General features: G+C 41.0%; 1 protein-coding gene across 5 annotated transcripts in view; it reads right to left on the bottom strand.

The window, feature by feature from the left end:
* The window catches only part of LOC115209397 (epidermal retinol dehydrogenase 2), a 68532-nt gene that overhangs the window by 6628 nt on the left and 43380 nt on the right, over nt 1-18524 (bottom strand). The window contains exons 4-5 of one of the 5 annotated variants that reach the window (XM_036501581.1): nt 13023-13152; nt 4660-4666 (exon numbers count right to left, since the gene is read on the bottom strand). In XM_036501581.1, the coding sequence (XP_036357474.1) occupies nt 13023-13152 (130 nt within the window). In that variant the 3' untranslated portion in view covers nt 4660-4666. Of the gene's footprint in view, nt 1-4659; nt 4667-7898; nt 8288-12205; nt 12665-12975; nt 13153-18524 lie in introns of those variants that run through there. The other 4 variants (XM_036501583.1, XM_029777789.2, XM_036501582.1 and 1 more) reach the window with 4 other exon arrangements.

The following is an 18524-nucleotide window of genomic DNA, read 5'->3' as shown; positions in this document are numbered from 1 at the left end:
AAGATGTGGTTTTCACAACTGGAATCGTTCTTTATTTCTTCTAACATTCGCTCGGCCCAGAGCAAATTCCACGTCGCTCTTACTGGCATTCCTTCTCCTCTCACACTTTCAGTGCGAGATATGATAACAGGGACTCTATCGGATATGACTTACAAAACCTTCGAAGATGAGGTTCTCCAGCGTAACTCTCCTTCGGTTGAGAGTAAATTTCACGCACTCTTGCAGGATGAGCATCTTGGGGACCAAAACCCCACCCAGTTTTTCAATGCATCCAAGAGTTGTCCAATAGCTCATATGAGGGACAGGCATTTGTCAAACAATTATTTTTCTCTAGGATGTCTTCTAATGTTCAGTTAATTTTAGCTCCTATGATGGAACACACAGCTCTTGAACAACTCGCTGCCTCCGCAGACAGGATTATGGAATTTTCTGGCACACCATTGTCCGCAGATAACATGTCACTTCTTCATCTTCCTCTTGAGATTCTATTTCTGCTCTGGACGACATGCAATCCTCTGAAATCTTGCGGGCTATCACAGAACTGTCCCATCAGGTTTCATGCATGTACAGGAACCATTTGTCTTCAAAGCATCATTCTGCAGGGAGGACCAGGTGCCACTCCTCATACACACATGCACTTCCTGCTCCCTCAGTCTGCTGGTACCACAGGAAGTTCAAGGACCAGGCTGAGAAATGTACACAGCCCTGCTCCCACTCTTTGCAGGGAAACTAGGCAGGGAGGCATTGGACACGTCAGTCATCTCCCCCATCAATTCACCCTACCATGCATTCTTTATTTGAGATGCAATTCTTCAAAGTCCTTTATGGTGGATACAGGTGCCAGCTTAAGTATTTGGCCGCAACGGTTTACCTCCACCAATCCTGATCTTTTGGACATCGCCTCTACGTGGTGAATCACTTCTCTATCAAAACCTATGGATAAATCTACCTCATCCTGGATTTATCACTCTGTAGGGATTTCAAGCAGATTTTTGTCATTGCAGACCTGACCCAGCCTATTCTTGTGTGCTGATTTCTCATTGTGGGCATTAGAGGATGCCAACTCATTGATGACAAAACTTCACTTGCCATCACCAGAAAGGATTCTTCTGTCCCTGTTGTGAGCCCTTCTTTCTTTGTGGCCACTTTGGGTGACACTTACTTCTTTTCCAGAGTTGACTGATTTGTCATTTCATCCATTGAATCCAGCCCATTCTATGAGACATTTCATCACGACCAAGGGACCTCCAGTCTTTTCCCGATTATGCTGTTTGTCTCCAGAGAAACTCTGGATTGCCTGGGCTGAATTCGAGCACATGCTCCATCGTTCATGCCTCTATGAGCCCGTGGGCAGCACCTTTACACATAGCCAGGAAGAATGACGCTGATTTCTGACCAGTTGAAGATTTTAGACGTCTTGACACTGTCACTATTGTAGATTGCTATCCTTTCCCTAATGTTCAGGATTTTTCATCTACCCCGCATGGCTGTAAGATTTTTTCTAAGGTTGACTCAGTACATGTGTGACGACATTCCAAAGACAGCTGTCACCACACCTTTTGAAGTGTTTGAATTCTTGCCTATGCTGTTTGGACTTCATAATGTGTTCAGCATGCTCCAAAGGTTTATTGATGAGGTCATTCATGGGTTAGATTTTGTCTTCGCATACATTGATGACTTTCTTATCACCAGTGGTACTCCGCACCTATATTCCTATGATGTGAAGATCAACCCAGTTAAGTGTGTATTCGGTTCTATCAGTTTGGAATTCTTGGGACATCTCATTGATGCCGATAGTATTTGTCTACTTCCCTCTAAAGTGGAGGCCAGCTATTGAAAGATCAGCAGAAGAAAGACACCCAAATAATGTTGTCTCTTACAGGCGTCTAAGCTTTTGGATCTGTCAAAGCTGACCTTGTTCAAGCATCCTTCCTCACCCGTCCTGTTCCGGATGCAAAATTATCACTTACTGTTGATGCGTCATCATCTGCTATAGATGTAGTTTTAGAGCAATCTGTCAACAGCCAAAGCCAGCCATTAGCCTTCTCATGCCAGCTGGAAAATGCTGAACTAAGCAGTTTACCTGGCGGTGAAGCATTTCTCTTATCTTCTTGAAGGCAGAGATTTCATGATACTTACCGACCACAAACTGTTAATGTTCACTCTCTTTGCAAAAATGGACTGGTAATTGCCCAAAGGGACCAAGCAATTGGACTATATATCACAGTTCACTAGTGACATTTGCCATATTGCTGGCACTGACATTCCTACCAATGCCTTATCTCGCCTGCTTCGATTGATTTGGTTGCTATGGCTACTGACCAATCCTCTTTGGACTCTCTGGACATCTCTTCACCAGTTTTCCTGCTGCAAGTTTGAACGCCTGCCTCTGTCCTTTTCTGAAGGAACCATTCTCTGTGATGTCTCTACCGGATCACCATGACCCCTTATTCTTAAATGCTACTGTCGTGCTGTTTTTGAAGCACTGCATTCACTGTTACCTTGGCCCACTTTTTCTGGTCGAATATGCGACGGACTATTACTGCTTGGTCACATGCCTGTCTACCATGTCAGCGTTCCAAGGTGCATCGTTGCGTGAAAGCACCTTTTAAACACTTCCAGCCACCAGACACCAGGTTCTGTCACATACACATTGACCTGATCGGTCAGTTTTGATTTTGATTTTGATTTTTCTAGTTTCAGCTAATGAGCTGTGGCCATGCTGGGGCACCGCCATTTATGTTGCGGATTTACTTATATTTTTTTTTTTACTACCCACAAGGGGCTAAACATAGAGGGGACAAACAAAGACAGCCAAACGGATTAAGTCGATTACATTGACCCCAGTGCGTAACTGGTACTTAATTTATCGACCCCGAAAGGATGAAAGGTAAAGTCGACCTCGGCGGAATTTGAACTCAGAACGTAATGGCAGACGAAATACGGCTACGCATTTCGCCCGACGTGCTAACGTTTCTGCCAGCTCGCCGCCTTCATTTATATATTGACCTGCATCAACCATTTCTCCAGATGGCCTGAAGCTATCCCTCTCATGGATATTTCAGCAGAAACAGTCGCCAGAGCACTCATCTCTGGGTGGATATCTCACTTCGGAGTACCCTCTAGAAATACTACTGATCGTGGATGCCAATTTGAAGCTTGTCTGTTCCATGAGCTTTCAAGATTGCTTGAAGTTCAGCACATCCACACCACCAGTTACCATGCCGCCGCGAACGGTATGGTAGAAAGATTCCACTGACAGCTTAAAGCCACTATTCATATGGCTCCTGACCCTCATCATTGGTCTGAGTTTCTCCCCGTTGTTCTGCTGGGGTGCCGCTCAGCTATCAAAGAGGATTTAGGCCACTGAGCTCCTGTATGGCACCACCTTAGCACTTCCTGGACAAATGTTGGTGTCCGTCAACTTACCGAATGTGAACCCCACATCTTACGTCACGCAACTCAGGTCATACTTTTCTGACCTACCACCGATGCTTCCTCACGATCAGTCTAATTCCTCTGCAGTACCTCCAAATATTTCTCCCTGGACTTAAGTGTTTGTAAGAAACAATGCCGTCAAGGGATCGCTCGCACCTACCTACACTGGACTCTATTGCGAAGAAAGGCTGAGGACGCTCGACCTTTATTCTCTAGAAAAACGCCGTCACCATGGTGATCTCATTCTTGCTCACAACATCATAAGTGGAAAGTGTAACCTCTCGAAAGAGCTGTTCTTCACTCCTGCTTCAGAGCGTCGGCTGCGGGGTCATTCCGAAAAGCTCTACCTGCGACGATTTCATCTCAATCGAAGGAGAGGAGCTTTCTCTGTCCAGGTTGCGGATCCGTGGAACAAGCTACCAGACGAGATGGTGAAGATGCCGACGACCGCTTTGTTCAAAGCCTCCCTTGACCTCAAGGGGCCTGAACTCTTTACATGAACACCACCCTGTACTTAACTCCATGTCCCCCTACATGGCCTTGCTATTTGCTTTTGAGCCAAATTAACTAACTAACTAAAAGCACACCAAAAGTATTCACTGTGGACATTCATGGGAACAAAAAGACTCTCTCTATCGACAGAGTAAAAAATGTCGTTTCTGAAACATTTATGCCACTTGCTGACAGACCTATCATTCCACAAACACTGCCACCCTACCTCCATTCACTAAAACACCAACTACACAAACATGTTCTTTACCTTACGGGTCACACTTTGGCAGATCGGTTCATTGGCCGAAGAAATTGCCTCATTTCTTACATTTCTTAACTTTGCCTTGCCAGTGACTGTTCTGGAGAATAGACTTATTCTGCTATAGACACTGCATTCACATTTTCTCTCTTTCTGTATCATTGTAAATATATCACTTGTTCTATTTGATTGCACACTTTTCTTTGCTGAACATTTTTCTAGTATATATTTGCATTGTATTTTTTTCTCAATTGTTCATACAACTGTTTTGCCATGGTTCCTTCTTCTGTACCCTCCTAGTCCACACTCCGCCTACACTAATTAGTTGACTGCTTACAGTCTAACAGGGGGGGGGGGTCTGTAGGCGCAGTTACTCCCCTTTGACAGCAATTAAAAACAAGCTCACTAGATGGTGTGAAAATGTGAGATCATGACACATGACCTCATCTCTTCCTCTTTTCTGCACTGACACACAAGCTGTGAGGACACAACTAGACAGGTTCTCTCCTACACCACAGGGTAGTTTGCAGATAGAAGCAAAGCATAGAAGACCATGGCCTCTACACACCAACCATTCTGTTTATCATTCCATTGTGTATATAATAATAATAATAATAATGAAATTATTGTATACAGTGCTCAGGTGCACCACAACTTGTCAGAAAGTGCATATAGAGTACATGCAGTAATGTAGAAATGTCTGGAAAGCGAACAATGTATGAGTCAGATACATGCTTGTGTGTGTATGGAGGGGAGAAAATCAGGTGTAGTGTTGGCGAATCTCAGGAAGCATGGAAGTCTTGAAGGATGCAGTGCTCCGACAACTAACAACCGATGCCGGCAGTTTGTTCCACGCTTCAGCAACTCTCAGCGTGAAAAAATGTTTCCTGAAGTCATGGGAGCTGTGCTGTTTTCTTACTTTGTAAATATGTCCACGGGTGTTAGATGGGTGGAGTTTGAAGAGGTGCTCAGAGTTATTGTTTGTGTGATGGTTAATTTTATGGGTGTCTGCCAGGTCAGCTGCCAGACGTTGGAGTTTCAATGTGTCCATGCCCAGGGAAGTAAGGCGTTCAGGATATGGCAAATGCCTGATGGAGGGTATTCTTTTGGTTGCACGTTGCTGAACAGCTTCCAGACGATTGATGTCCTGGGCAAGATAGGGGTTCTAGACCGGTGATGCAAATTCCAGGTGAGGTCTTACCATAGCTATATAAAGCCGCAGATAGATAGCCGGGGAGCAGCTCACAAAGGATTTGGTGAGTGATGCCAAGACACCCTCAGCCTTCTTGACAATTTTGGCGATGTGTTTTGTCCAACGCAAATCACTGTCGACAATAACACCCAGGTCACGTTCACTTGAAGACTTTTTGAGACTAGTGTTGTGGAGGGAGTAGGTGGACGCTGGGTTTCTCCTCCCAAAATGCATGGTGGTACATTTGTCCACACCCAGCTTGAGTTGCCAGTCCATGATGCACTGCTGCATTGTGTCCAGGTCTGCTTGCAATAGAGATCCATAGTGTATAGGATTTGACCTCTTTATTTCGAGGTACAGCTTGATGTCATCTGCATATTTCAGCACTGTGGCATTCTTTAAGTTGGCATCTATGTCATTAACATATGCAACAAATAAAAGGGGGCCAAGAACAGATCCCTGCGGCACACCAGATGTCATCTCATAGGGTGAAGAGTGCTGTCCTAGAACTGTGACAACCTCTTTTCGGCCAAAAATAAAGGACTTTAAGCAGTTATAGAGTTTGTCTCTTACACCCAACGCAGAAAGCTTCACCATAAGTCTTTTGTGTGGTACAGAGTTAAAAGCCTTAGCAAAGTCCAGGTAAACAACATCCACCCAGGATCCGCGATCAGTGATTTGGGTAACATCCTCAAGAAACTCGATGAGTTGATTACAGCAGCTGGAGTTAGGAATAAATCCGAATTGTGACGGCTGGATGAGGCTGTGAGACTTCCAGAAGTTCCAGAGGGTTTCTCTGATACAGGATTCCATCAGTTTGGCGATGCAGCTGGTAAGACTGACGGGGCGATAGTTGACAGGCGATGTGCGGTTGCCTTTTTTGAACAGAGGGATGACACTGGCAGTTTTCCACTGTTCTGGAGTAACACCATTGTCAAGACAGAATTGGAAGAATAGAGAAAGTTGGCTTAGAAGAAAGTACCCACCGCGTTTGAGAAGTAGGTATGTAACACCATCGAGACCAGGAGAGGCATAATTGCGTTTATTCTTTAGGTGGCGTTGCAGCATTGCTGGTGTAAATTGCATAGAAGATATAGAGTCCGATGTCAGTGGTGATGATGATGGAACATTTTGGTCTTTGACAGTAAAGATGCCGGCATAGCATCCAGCAATGATTTCTGCACATTCTTCGGGATTGCCAGTAATCTGTCCTGTGTGGGGATTGCGAAGGGGACCAACAGGAGAGTGGGGTCTCTGCTTTGAGTGCACATACTTCCAGAACCCTTTCCTGTCAGGGTTAGCTGCAATGCGTTGTTCAAATTCAAGCACTGCCTTTTTTGTCACCTGCTTGAGGTGGTTGGCTGACCTATTGCGCTTTTTCCTGTTGCTCTCTGATTTGTGCAATTTGTATTCCCATTCAGCATTATGGCGTTCTTTCCTGGCAAGTCGGACTGCTGCAGTCTCTCAAATTGCACTATTGGGTGGTTTTTTTGTGCTTGCGTGGTACTGATGCTGCACATGCTGCCCATATTGAATTCAGAATGTTCTGGAGTATAGTGTCCACATCTCCAGAGGCATAAAATTCGCGCCAGTTCGGGCGTTGCAGCTCAGTACAATAAGAGCTCCAGTTTGCTTTATTCCAGTCAAAGCGGGCAATCTGAAGATGGTTGTGTTTTTTGTTACAACCAATCAGAGACAAGTCGGCCATGATCATGGAATGATCAGAGTCACCCAAAGGTTCTTCGGTAGCGACACTAATGATTGTTTCAGGAGAAGCAGTAAGTAGCAGATCCAAAGTGTTGTTACCCCTTGTGGGGGAGGTAACAACTTGGGACCAATTCGAATTCAGCACCAGTTCAAGGAAATCGTCTGCACTTTGCGGCCAACGGAAGGCCTCCCAGTCAATCTCAGGGAAATTGAAGTCCCCTGCAACATACACATATGTGGCTGTTTTCATGGCAGCCACCCTGAGGATATCAAAAAGCTGTGCGTCTTGGCGATAATTTGGAGGACGGTAAATGACTCTGAGCAGAAGTGTTGACATGGTCATGTGTACATTGCAGAAAAATACCTCCTGCTGAGATTGGTTCAAATCATCACAGGGGATTGCCGATAGACTTGATCGAACATAAATCATCACACCCCCTCCACGGCGACTAATGTGGTCTTTGCGGAACAGGTTGTAGCCGGCTATGCTGAAAACTCCATCACAGAGTGCAGAGTGTGCCCACGTTTCCGTGACTGTGATGAAATCTGGGTTGATACTTTTGACGTAGGAGACAAAAAGATGCACCTTGTTACATAAACTACAGGCATTCAAGGACAGCAGTTTATATCTGGATTTCAGATGATGATATACAGGGGATGGCTGATATATGTGTGGCCACAATAAAAAATTTTAAAGTTACAACCTAGTTCATATGTTCTTTGTTCAGGTCTACTACCAAGTGAGATCACAGCTTTCTGAGTGGCTCAACAACAACCATCTCCATCTAAAAAGGTAACAATACTTAAGAGTGAGAGAGAAATGAGTTTAATATAAAAATACTGAGTACAAGCTTAAATGAAAGAATAGTGTCTTTTCCCTCGCTCCTAGAAAGTGACAAGTAATCACTGAGAAAACTAGATCCAGGATTTGCTGCAGCTGGGGCAGAAATATTGCTAAAGGAATATATAGAGAGAAATGTTTAAGCATGATCTGAGAAAACAAGAAATAATGTTTGATGGAAAGTATGTCAAGAAAGATTTTGATCAGTCAAGTTCAGGCTTCAAATCAATCTAAAGTTAAATCAATAAATAATTCCTAATGTGATGTTCAGTCCTTTTTATTACCAACAAAACCATCCATAAAAGTCATGGTACCAAAAAACCTACAAGAGGCAATCCACGCTTCAGTTGGTAAAATTCTGTAAAAGAAAAAAGAGAAAATTTATTAATATGTTTTTTTTTGGGGGGGGGGGGATTATGATTTAGGTTTTACTATTTCAATTAGCAGTAAACATCGTTCAAATATTCCACGCATCGAACCTCGTGGAATCCTTTGTCGAAAGCCGTATCAGCCAACTAGCTTCCCGAGGGCTTTGACTATTTGGCATCATAAAAAACCTTTGACTCTGGAAACCTTCGGTTGATAAATTAATACAAGATTTGTCAACTATCAGTGTTTACTGCTGGAAAGTGTGCAAATATTAGCAAAGAAATGGACAATTACAAATTGGAAATTTGGGGTTTGTGTGAAACTAGGTGGATTGATAATGGACAAACTAAGCTAGCTTCAGGAAAAACAATTATATATACTCAGGGCACAAAGATGACAAGGCGCATCACACAAGGGGAATAGCTCTGACGCTGACTAAGAAATTGGTTAAAGCATTAATAGAATGGCTACCCATAACCGAAAGATTGATACTAGTAAAGTTTAGAACATCTCATAAGCGGATTTTCCTTACAATCGTTATGTGCTACGCCCCAACAAATGATGCTGATGAATTAACAAAAGTCGAATTTTATGATACTCTGCAGAGCGTAATTGAAAAACAGACTGAGAAAGAGTTGAGAATGGTTTTGGGTGATTTCAGTGCAAAAGTCAGAAACATTAATTTAGGATATGAAGCCATTATGGGAGAACATGGTTTAGGCCAGTTATCTGCTGACTTTTGCACAAATAACCAGTTGATCATTGGAGGAACTTTATTTCCGCACAATGACCTTCCCAAAGCTACATGGATATCGCCAGATCTGAAAACGCAAAATCATATTAATCACATCTGTGTAAGCTGCAAATTCAGGAGATCACTGTTAGATGTTAGGGTAAAAAGAGGGGCTGACGCAGCCTCCGACAACCACCTACTATTTGGCAGACTACAACAGAAATTAAGGGTTTTAAAAGAGGAATGTAAGGTTCAACGAAAATACAATGTTGATTTACTAAAACATGAAGACACCCAAATAAAATACAGAAAAGTATTATCATGCAAATCAATGCAAGTAAAAAGGATGCAAGGCAACACAACAGAACACACTTGGTCAAAAATTAAGGATGCTTTTATTTCATTATTAGAAGAATTCGTAGGGTGTGTAAGCAAAAAGAATAAGATGTGTATATCACAAGAGACACTAACAGCCATAGAAGTACGAAAGAAGCTAAAGGAAAAATCACTATCGGCAAGCTTAGAAGTAGAGATAAATAGATGTCAGGGAAATTACAATCAACAAAATAAGAAAGTTAAAAAACAATTAAGAAGAGACAAGTGAAAATATTTCAAAAATTTAGCAACAACAGCAGAAAGTGCAGCTCAGCGCCAGAACATGAAAGAGCTGTACAACACAACTGAATTACTATCCGAGAAGAGAGTAAGAGTAGAAAAGGAGCATTTTGAAGATTTGCTCAATAGACTACCTCCAGACATAATAGCCAACATTGTGCCAAGAAATTTGGATCTTAACATCAGCCTTGACCCACTGTCCAAGTTTGAAATAAGAAAGGCTATACAATCCCTCAAGAATGGGAAAGCGGGAGGTGTAGACAACATTCCAGCTGAAGCAATGAAATCAGCTATAGAAATAGCGGTAGAAATGTTTCATCCATTATTTTCTAAGATATGGCAGGAAGAAAATGTGCCTAATGATTGGAAAGAGGGACTCATTGTAAAATTGCCCAAAAAAGGTGATTTAAGCGTTTATGGAAACTATAGAGGGATTATGCTATTATCGACTTCCGGAAAAGTTTTTAACAGGATACTTTTAGAGCGGATGAGGACAGCAGTTGATAAATTGTTACGTAAAGAACAAGCCGGATTTAGGAAGAATCGTTCATGTGTAGATCAAATCGCCACTCTTTGCATCATCTTAGAGCAAAGCGCAGAGTGGAATGCACTGCTTTATATTAACTTTATTGATTTCAAAAAAGCATTTGATAGTGTAGATAGGGAAGGCTTATGGAAAATTATGCAGCACTACAGCATACCAGACAAGTATATATCTATAATAAGAGCAACTTACCAAGGAATGTCATGCCGAGTCTTGCATAGAAACAGAGCTACAGATAAATTCGAAGTAAAAACAGGAGTTCGACAGGGCTGTATACTTTCTCCCTTTATATTTCTACTAGTTATAGATTGGATTATGAAGGAAACTACGATTGAAAGCCAAACAGGCATTGAATGGACAGATGCAGAAGCTCAAGAAGATCTCGACTTTGCAGATAATATAGTGCTACTTTCACAAACATATAGCCAAATGCAAAATAAAATGTCAAAATTAGAAGCAATAGCTGCCAAACTAGGATTGAAAGTCAACCGCGACAAATCAAAAATTATGTGCATTAATGAAGAAAGCAACGAACGTATTAAACTAGAAACCGATGAACTAGAGGATGCAGCAGAGTTTACGTATTTAGGTAGTAAGATAGCATTTTCAGGTGGCACCGACGAAGATATTAAGATGAGAATAAGTAAGGCAAGAACTGCTTTTTACCTGTTAAAAAAACGTATGGAGTGCAAGAGTAATTTCAAAATAAGAATTTTTAACACTAACGTAAAAGCGGTGTTATTGTATGGGGATGAGACATGGTGAATATCAGTTAAGTCAAATAAGCAAATAGAATCATTCATCAACAGATGCTTGCATAGTATACTTAAAATTAGATGGCCCGAACACATAAGCAATATGGAGCTATGGCAAAGAACAAATCAGGTTTTGATTAGGGAGCAAATATTTAAGGAAAAGTGGAAGTGGATTGGTAGCACAATTAGAAAAGACACACCAAATGTAGTGAAAAGTGCTTTACAGTGGAATCCGGATGGATATAGAAAGAAAGGTAGGCCTAAGAACTCCTGGTGTAGATCAACACAAAAAGAACTAGAGAAAGGGGACATTCATGGCAGAGTATAAGTACAGAAGTGACATGGAATTCAATTATAAGTGGCCTATACTCCGTGTTGGAGGGGTTAAAGGCAGAAAAAATAATTTCAATTAGCACCCTTTCAATAACAAAAAAAAATTTTAAGCACTAGACAATTCATTTCTTTTGAATAAATTGAGTACTTTTAAACTTTTATTTCAGTTAGAAAACTGACAAGGATCTATACAATGCTTTCATAGAACAATGGATGTAAAACTGTTACAGTGTAAAAATAATGACCATAAATGCAAAGATAATTTTTTAACAAAAGATATAGTGAAAGGACCCTTTTATTGTCCCCTAGGTTATTGATTAGAATACATTTTCTAATTATTTTTCTACTCTGCAGGCCATGCGTCACTAAACACCTATTCTGGAAGGATCTCTGTTCTATAATGTCAAAAGTGAAATGGAGGTAGTGGAATATTATAAAATAGTGTTGTATGGGGAAACTGTACACTCCTGTGATTGGCTAAGTGAAAATCACAACAAGTATAAATGAGCATGCGCAGAACAGTCTGAGAAGAGTGTCATATGTGCAGTCAGAGTGTACAGGTTGTAGGAATTATTGAATAGAGATGTCGTGGAGTGCTTGTTGAAGATACACAGTTGGAGAGTAATAAGAGAACAGCAGGAATGTTTGATATTATAACAGTTCAGATATAACAGTGACGATGAGAAGTCATACATCATATCAAATGATAAATGGAAAATAAAATGAACAAACCAAAACACTAAACACTGTCTCATACTAACAAAATGAACACAGTGATATTGGTAAAATCCTAAAACTGTAATTGATATAATGTACTAAATAAGGTACTGCAAGATAATATAGAAATATCATAAAAATGAAATAGTATAAAATTCAGAGGCAGAGACCTGATCTGCATAACTTGGAAAGGAGAAGATGATATTTCTGTAAGGTAAAATACAGTGGATTATAATAATAAATAAACATTTAGAATATTTCTATTTTTAATTATAAATCATGAGTAAGTAATGGGGTTGAGAATTCTCTGATAGAGAATTCTCTATTTCTATGCACAGAAAGTGGACAGTTGACTGATTTGATCCCAAAAGCCGCATAAAGACTCATTTGCTTAGCATTGAAAATGAAAAAGCTGAATGGAACTTATAATGTAAAAGCTCATAGGAAACAACTTTGTCATGAAGCAAAGTATTCAGAACAAGTTAAATTAGTCAGCCTCAACCACACCAACTGATATCAAAGAAAGAAGGTTTGAATTCAGCACAGCTGTCTAATGCTCAGTGGTACAATGCTTTCGATACTTATACCTACTCATCATTACTTATTACATCTATTTACATCTAGATGAACTAAGCTACTTGATTAGAATTGAACCATAGATTCTTTAGTTATCACATGATCGACCAGACCATCAGATGTAGTTACACATCGCTGGTCACAATGCGTTTGCATTGTTTTAGCCTTCGAATGATGCCACCCCGCTGGCTAAGCGAGCAGGCCAACAGACGAAAGAGTGAGAGAAAGAGTGGTGAAAGAGTACAGCAGGGATCACCACCACCCCCTGCCGGAGCGTCGTGGAGCTTTTAGGTGTTTTCGCTCAATAAACACACACAACGCCCGGTCTGGGAATCGAAACCGCGATCCTACGACCGCGAGTCCGCGCCCTAACCACTGGGCATTGCGCCTCCAGATTCTTTAGTAGACAGTCTAAATTCTTACTATTTGGTACTACTTTGTTTAGAGCCACTTACGCTTTAAATGCAGCTTGAAAGTAGACAAGTCTTGGTAAACAGAGTATGTACTGGTTAGTCAGAATGGCCTGCATTGACTTATTCACAACATAATCCAATTCCATAAATGGGCAGATAGGAGGAAATCTATAAAGCAAAATAGTATATTAACATTCATTATTATGTAAGTAAAATAAAAACATTTAATAAATGTATGTGAACATATATGTAAATAGGGAACAGCTTTTTTTTCAAGTTTCACTCTTTTTATTAAGAGTTTTTCATACATCTTTATTAATCCTTCAAATTTAAATTGGAACAATAGTGCACCTGTAGGAATTAGCTTTTTAACATTGCAAACCATCAGTTACATCCTAAAAATTCCATGTTCTTCATGTGCTTTGCAGTAATTCACAAAGCATAATTGGGATACTCTCTTAATTGATAAAATTCCTTAAAAAAATCAAATTCTAACATATTGTTTTTAATACAACACACACTGTTTTTCTCTCTCACACCCTCTCTCTCTTTTAATTTCATTTTCCCCCCTTTTGTTGCATGCACTTTTCCCTATACATGGGCCTTGTAAGCAGAGGACTTGCAAAGACTAGAAAGAAATTAAGTGAGCATACTTGACTAGTTGTGTATCATCAGTGTACCTGATTGATTGAGTACAAATATGCTGAGAGAATAACTAGGTATCAGATGTGGTGTACAAGAGAGAAAACAGTGATGTACGGGTGTGTAGTGCTTATGAAAGAAGACAACTGTATAACAAAGTGCAGCACATTCCAAGTAGGTGGATGAACCTGTGAAAGACAGAGATCCCAGAAGATATGGGATGAAGTGGTGAAGACTGATCTCACTAATTTGTCCTATATCTCCCTCTTTCACAAGCTCCAAGCAATCAGCATTTCTTTATGCAGCAGTTCTTATCCAAATGCATCATATGTCCATATCAGCACAATCTTCATTTTTACACACTAAATCTGATCCTTCTTATCTCTGTTTTTTTTCTCTCAGTACATATTCATTCACACTTCCATTGCACATTCAATTCCTCTATGCTTAAGGCCCATGTTTCACTATCATACAAATTGTTTCACAGGTAGTCATACAAACTACTCTTTGTTGCCAACAGTGCTAGTAGCTCTCTAAACTTCTTATTCTTGCTACTCTTCCCTAGCTAATTACATTGAGGTAACAAATGCAATCAACTACTTCTAGTGAGCATTATGCACTCCTCAGATCCATTGGATACATGAATGGAAAAATTGACTTTAAAGGGAAGATTGACTATAAAAGGAAGATTGACTTTAAAAGATGATGATAATGATGGTAACAGGTGGTCCTTATTAAATGAGTATGTCCTACTTATTTCTGACCTAATGGATTTGCCTAATTTTTCTACTACTTTAACTCTAAATTTTGCATCTATAATGGAAGGAAAGTTTTTTTATGATACTTTTGGAATACCTTCTTCCATTATAATTATTCTGTTGATTCAAGGAGTTGGAAATATGAAGAATGAAGTTCTCAGGCAGTGTAAAATTCAATAACCATTTATTCACAGGTGCTTTGTACAAGGGGTTTGCTTTCTGTAACCATCTTCCCAGCAGTGCATAGTTAGCCTTCTCTCCCATAAACGTGAGGTTCAATAACATCTGGAGACAATGCATGTGGTATCACAGCGGGACAAAAGTCCACTGTGAGATCCTGGTTTCGAAGTCTTGTTCGGCATCAGCGTGAGAAGAATGAGAGGGAAAATGCTGTTGTCTTTTCCTTAAATAATGGTTGCAGGTGAGATCTCATTTTATCTCATGTATGGCAATGGTTGCAGGCGAGATCTTTCTGTTTCAAAATGGCGCTGGCTTCTTTGTACCTTGCTACATCACTGAGTTCTTTCCAAAATTTACTAGCTAATTCACTTTTTGGGATAGCATCAATAAATATTATTTCTGATAATGTATCATAAGTCTGCCTCATCTAATTTCTAACTAATTCTTCCTAGAATTTTCCATTATTTGTTTTGATATCTCAGGCATCATATTTTTTTCTATGTTTGATTCTGCCTTTTTGTTTCAATCCAGTGACCTAAGCCACTGTGGCTTAGGTCCTGCATAGACACAAGAGCTCTATGCTATTCAGTACTCAGCTAGACTGCTTGTGGGCAAGGAGCATCATCATCATCATCATCGTAGATATAAATTCTTATAGAAGGGAGAAGTGATGGGGTAGGAAGGGTAGGTATACTTATTGCAGAGATGTGGGTAGATAAGGTGATTGAGGTAATCAGGTATAAGTTAAGGCAGCGAGCTGGCAGAAACGTTAGCACGCCAGGCGAAATGCTTAGCGGTATTTCGTCTGCGTTACGTTGTGAGTTCAAATTCCGCCGAGGTCGACTTTGCCTTTCATCCTTTCGAGGTCGATAAATTAAGTACCAGTTACGCACTGGGGTCGATGTAATCGACTTAATACCTATGTCTGTTCTTGTTTGTCCCCTCTGTGTTTAGCCCCTTGTGGGTAATAAAGAAATAGGTATAAGTTAAGAATCGTCTTGTCTAATGCAACAGCAACATTTATCTTTGCATATGTTCCACATGCTGGACTAGATTATGAACAGAAGGACTGTTTCTATGAGTCCCTTCTGAAGACCACCTCAATAACAAAGGAAAATTACCTTGGTACTGTAGTTGGCAACTTTAATGATCATGTTAAGCAACATGCTATTGATTTTATGGTGTGCATGGAAGTTTTGGCTTTGGCACTAGAAATGAGGAAGGAACAAGGCTCCTGGAGTTTTGTGATGCAACACTAACTACAGGATATCAAGCACCCAAGCCAGAAACAGAGATAGAGAGATACTTATAAATGCAAAGTCCTCTCCCATTGAGGAATGTACAACTCAATGTAGGTTAGTGGTTAGTGACTTTAGACTTAAGGGTGGACAAATGCAGAGACATAAACCAGTCTGGAAAAGGAAGTTATGGAAGCTAAAAGATCCATTAAACAATCAAAGGTTAGAGACATTCTGATTAAAGCATCTGATGAGAAAGAGGAGGTTGTGACATATAATGTAGAGGACAACTGGAAATTCCTATGACACAACCGTCTGAAGGCTGCAGATGAAATCTGCTGCTGGGATAAATTCTCTGCCAGAAAGAGAGTGACCTAGTGGTGGGACAGTGAGGTAGATAGGGTCATAAAATTGAAGAGACAAACTTGGAAAGAGTGGAGAAATGGAGGTAGCCAAGAGAGAAGTTAAGCAACAGGTTTATCTAACCAGGGTAGAAGCAGAAGGAAGAGGTTTACCAATGTCTTACAGTGTGAAGATCAGAGACTTGAGGTGTTGCGGATTTATAGACAGTGTATGAGAGAGAATCGAAATGTTGTGGGAGAGAAGTGTGTACATATGGATAATGATATGCTTGCACTCAGTAACTCCAAAAAGAAAGAGGCCCGGAAGGGCTACTATGGAAAGCTATTAAATGTGGAGAATGAATGGGAGAAAGAGTGCCTCTCCTATGTGAACTCAACAGAGAGACCAATTATCCTAGTTGACAGCAGTATGGTAGATAAGACAATTAAGGATATGAAGGCAGAGAAAGTCCCAGGCCCATTGGGAGTTACAGCTGAGATGCTTAAAATATCTGGATACAGTCTAGTCACCCAAATAGTTAACCAGATTATTCAGGAAGGTGCCATCCACAATGATTGGTGTAGCAGCATTAGAGTCAGCTGCTACAGGAGTAAGGGGGATGCTTTAGGTAGAAGTAATTACAGAGACATCAAGATGCTGGGCCAGGTCATGAAAGTGATAGAAAGAGTTATAGCCCAGTTAATTAGAAGAGTCAAATTAGATGAAATGTAGTTTGGCTTTGTGCCAGGTAGAAGCACAACTGACACTATCTTTAAAGTCAGACAACTTCAGGAGAAGTATTTGGCCAAGAATAAACCATTGTATGTGGGCTTGTTGACTTAGTGAAAGCTTTTCACAGGGTACCCTGCTGTGTGATATGGTGGACTCTGAGGAATGAAAAAGGAGTCACAGATATAGGGGTAGATGAGTGACCTGTGAAAGCTGTGCAAGCCATGTACAGAGGTGCTGTCAGTAAGGTGAGAGTTAACCAGGAGTATAGTGATGAATTCAGCATAGAAGTAGGCATTCATCATGGTTCAGTTCTCAGACCCTTCCTATTCATCGTAACAGAGGAATTCAAGACTGGCTGCACCTGGGAACTGTTATATGCTGATGATCTTGTTTTTAATACAGCAAATTTTGTTACAGAACTAGAAAAGAAATTCCTGGTGTGAAAGCAAAACCTGGAATCAAAGGGTCTTAAGATTAACTTAGTGTGGTAAGTAGCTTGCTTACCAACCACATGGTTCTGGGTTCAGTCCCACTGCGTGGCACCTTGGGCAAGTGTCTTGTACTATAGCCCCGGGCCGACCAAAGCCTTGTGAGTGGATTTGGTAGACGGAAACTGAAAGAAGCCCGTCGTATATATGTATATATATATATATGTGCGTGTGTGTTTGTGTGTCTGTATTTGTCCCCCTAGCGTTGCTTGACAACCGATGCTGGCGTATTTATGTCCCCGTCACTTAGCTGTTTGGCAAAAGAGACCAATAGAATAAGTACTGGGCTTACAAAAGAATAAGTCCCGGGGTCGAGTTGCTCGATTAAAGGCAGTGCTCCAGCATGGCTGCAGTCAAATGACTGAAACAAGTAAAAGCGTAAAAGAGTAAAGAGTATTAGTCTTTGTAAGCATGAAAATAGACAGGATCCTTCTCCTATCACGTAAATGGCCCTGCTTGATATGTAGAAAAGGCGTAGAGAGGAACTCCAAATGGTGTACCCAGTGCAAGCTATAAGACACACAAGAGGAATAATAGGAAGATTATCAGAAAAGGTAGTGTTTTGTATGTGGGAGACGCACAGGAACTATAAAAACTACAGATACTCAGGAAATCCATTTTCTCAAATACCCCAGAGGCTCTTCAGAGGTAGTACTGGTACTGGTGCCACATAAAAAGCAACCAGTACATTCTGTGGAGTGCTTGGCATTAGGAAGGACACCCAGCTGTAGAAACCATGTCAGAACAGACAAATCGTAATCTATCAACATCAGTGGAATTTGTAGCTGTGATACCAGTGCCGGTGGCACGTAAGAGAACCATCCGAACGTGGCCGTAGCCAGCGCCGCCCTGACTGGCTTCCATGCCGGTGGCACGTAAAAAAGCACCATCCGATCGTGGCCATTGCCAGCCTCGTCTGGCACCTGTGCCAGTGGCACGTAAAAAGCACCCACTACACTCGCGGGGTGGTTGGCGTTAGAAAGGACATCCAGCTGTAGAAACACTGCCAGATCAGACTGGGCCTGGTGCAGCCGTCTGGCTTCCCAGACCTCAGTTGAACCATCCAACCCATGCTAGCATGGAAAGCGGATGTTAAACGATGATGATGATGATGATGATGATGATGATGATGATGATGATGATGATATACAAGCTGTAAG

The sequence above is a fragment of the Octopus sinensis genome, linkage group LG3 (genome assembly GCF_006345805.1).
Source record: "Octopus sinensis linkage group LG3, ASM634580v1, whole genome shotgun sequence".
Classification (NCBI taxonomy): domain Eukaryota; kingdom Metazoa; phylum Mollusca; class Cephalopoda; order Octopoda; family Octopodidae; genus Octopus; species Octopus sinensis.
The sequence above is the reverse complement of the archived record's forward strand: the minus strand, read 5'-3'. Positions and strand labels throughout refer to the sequence as shown.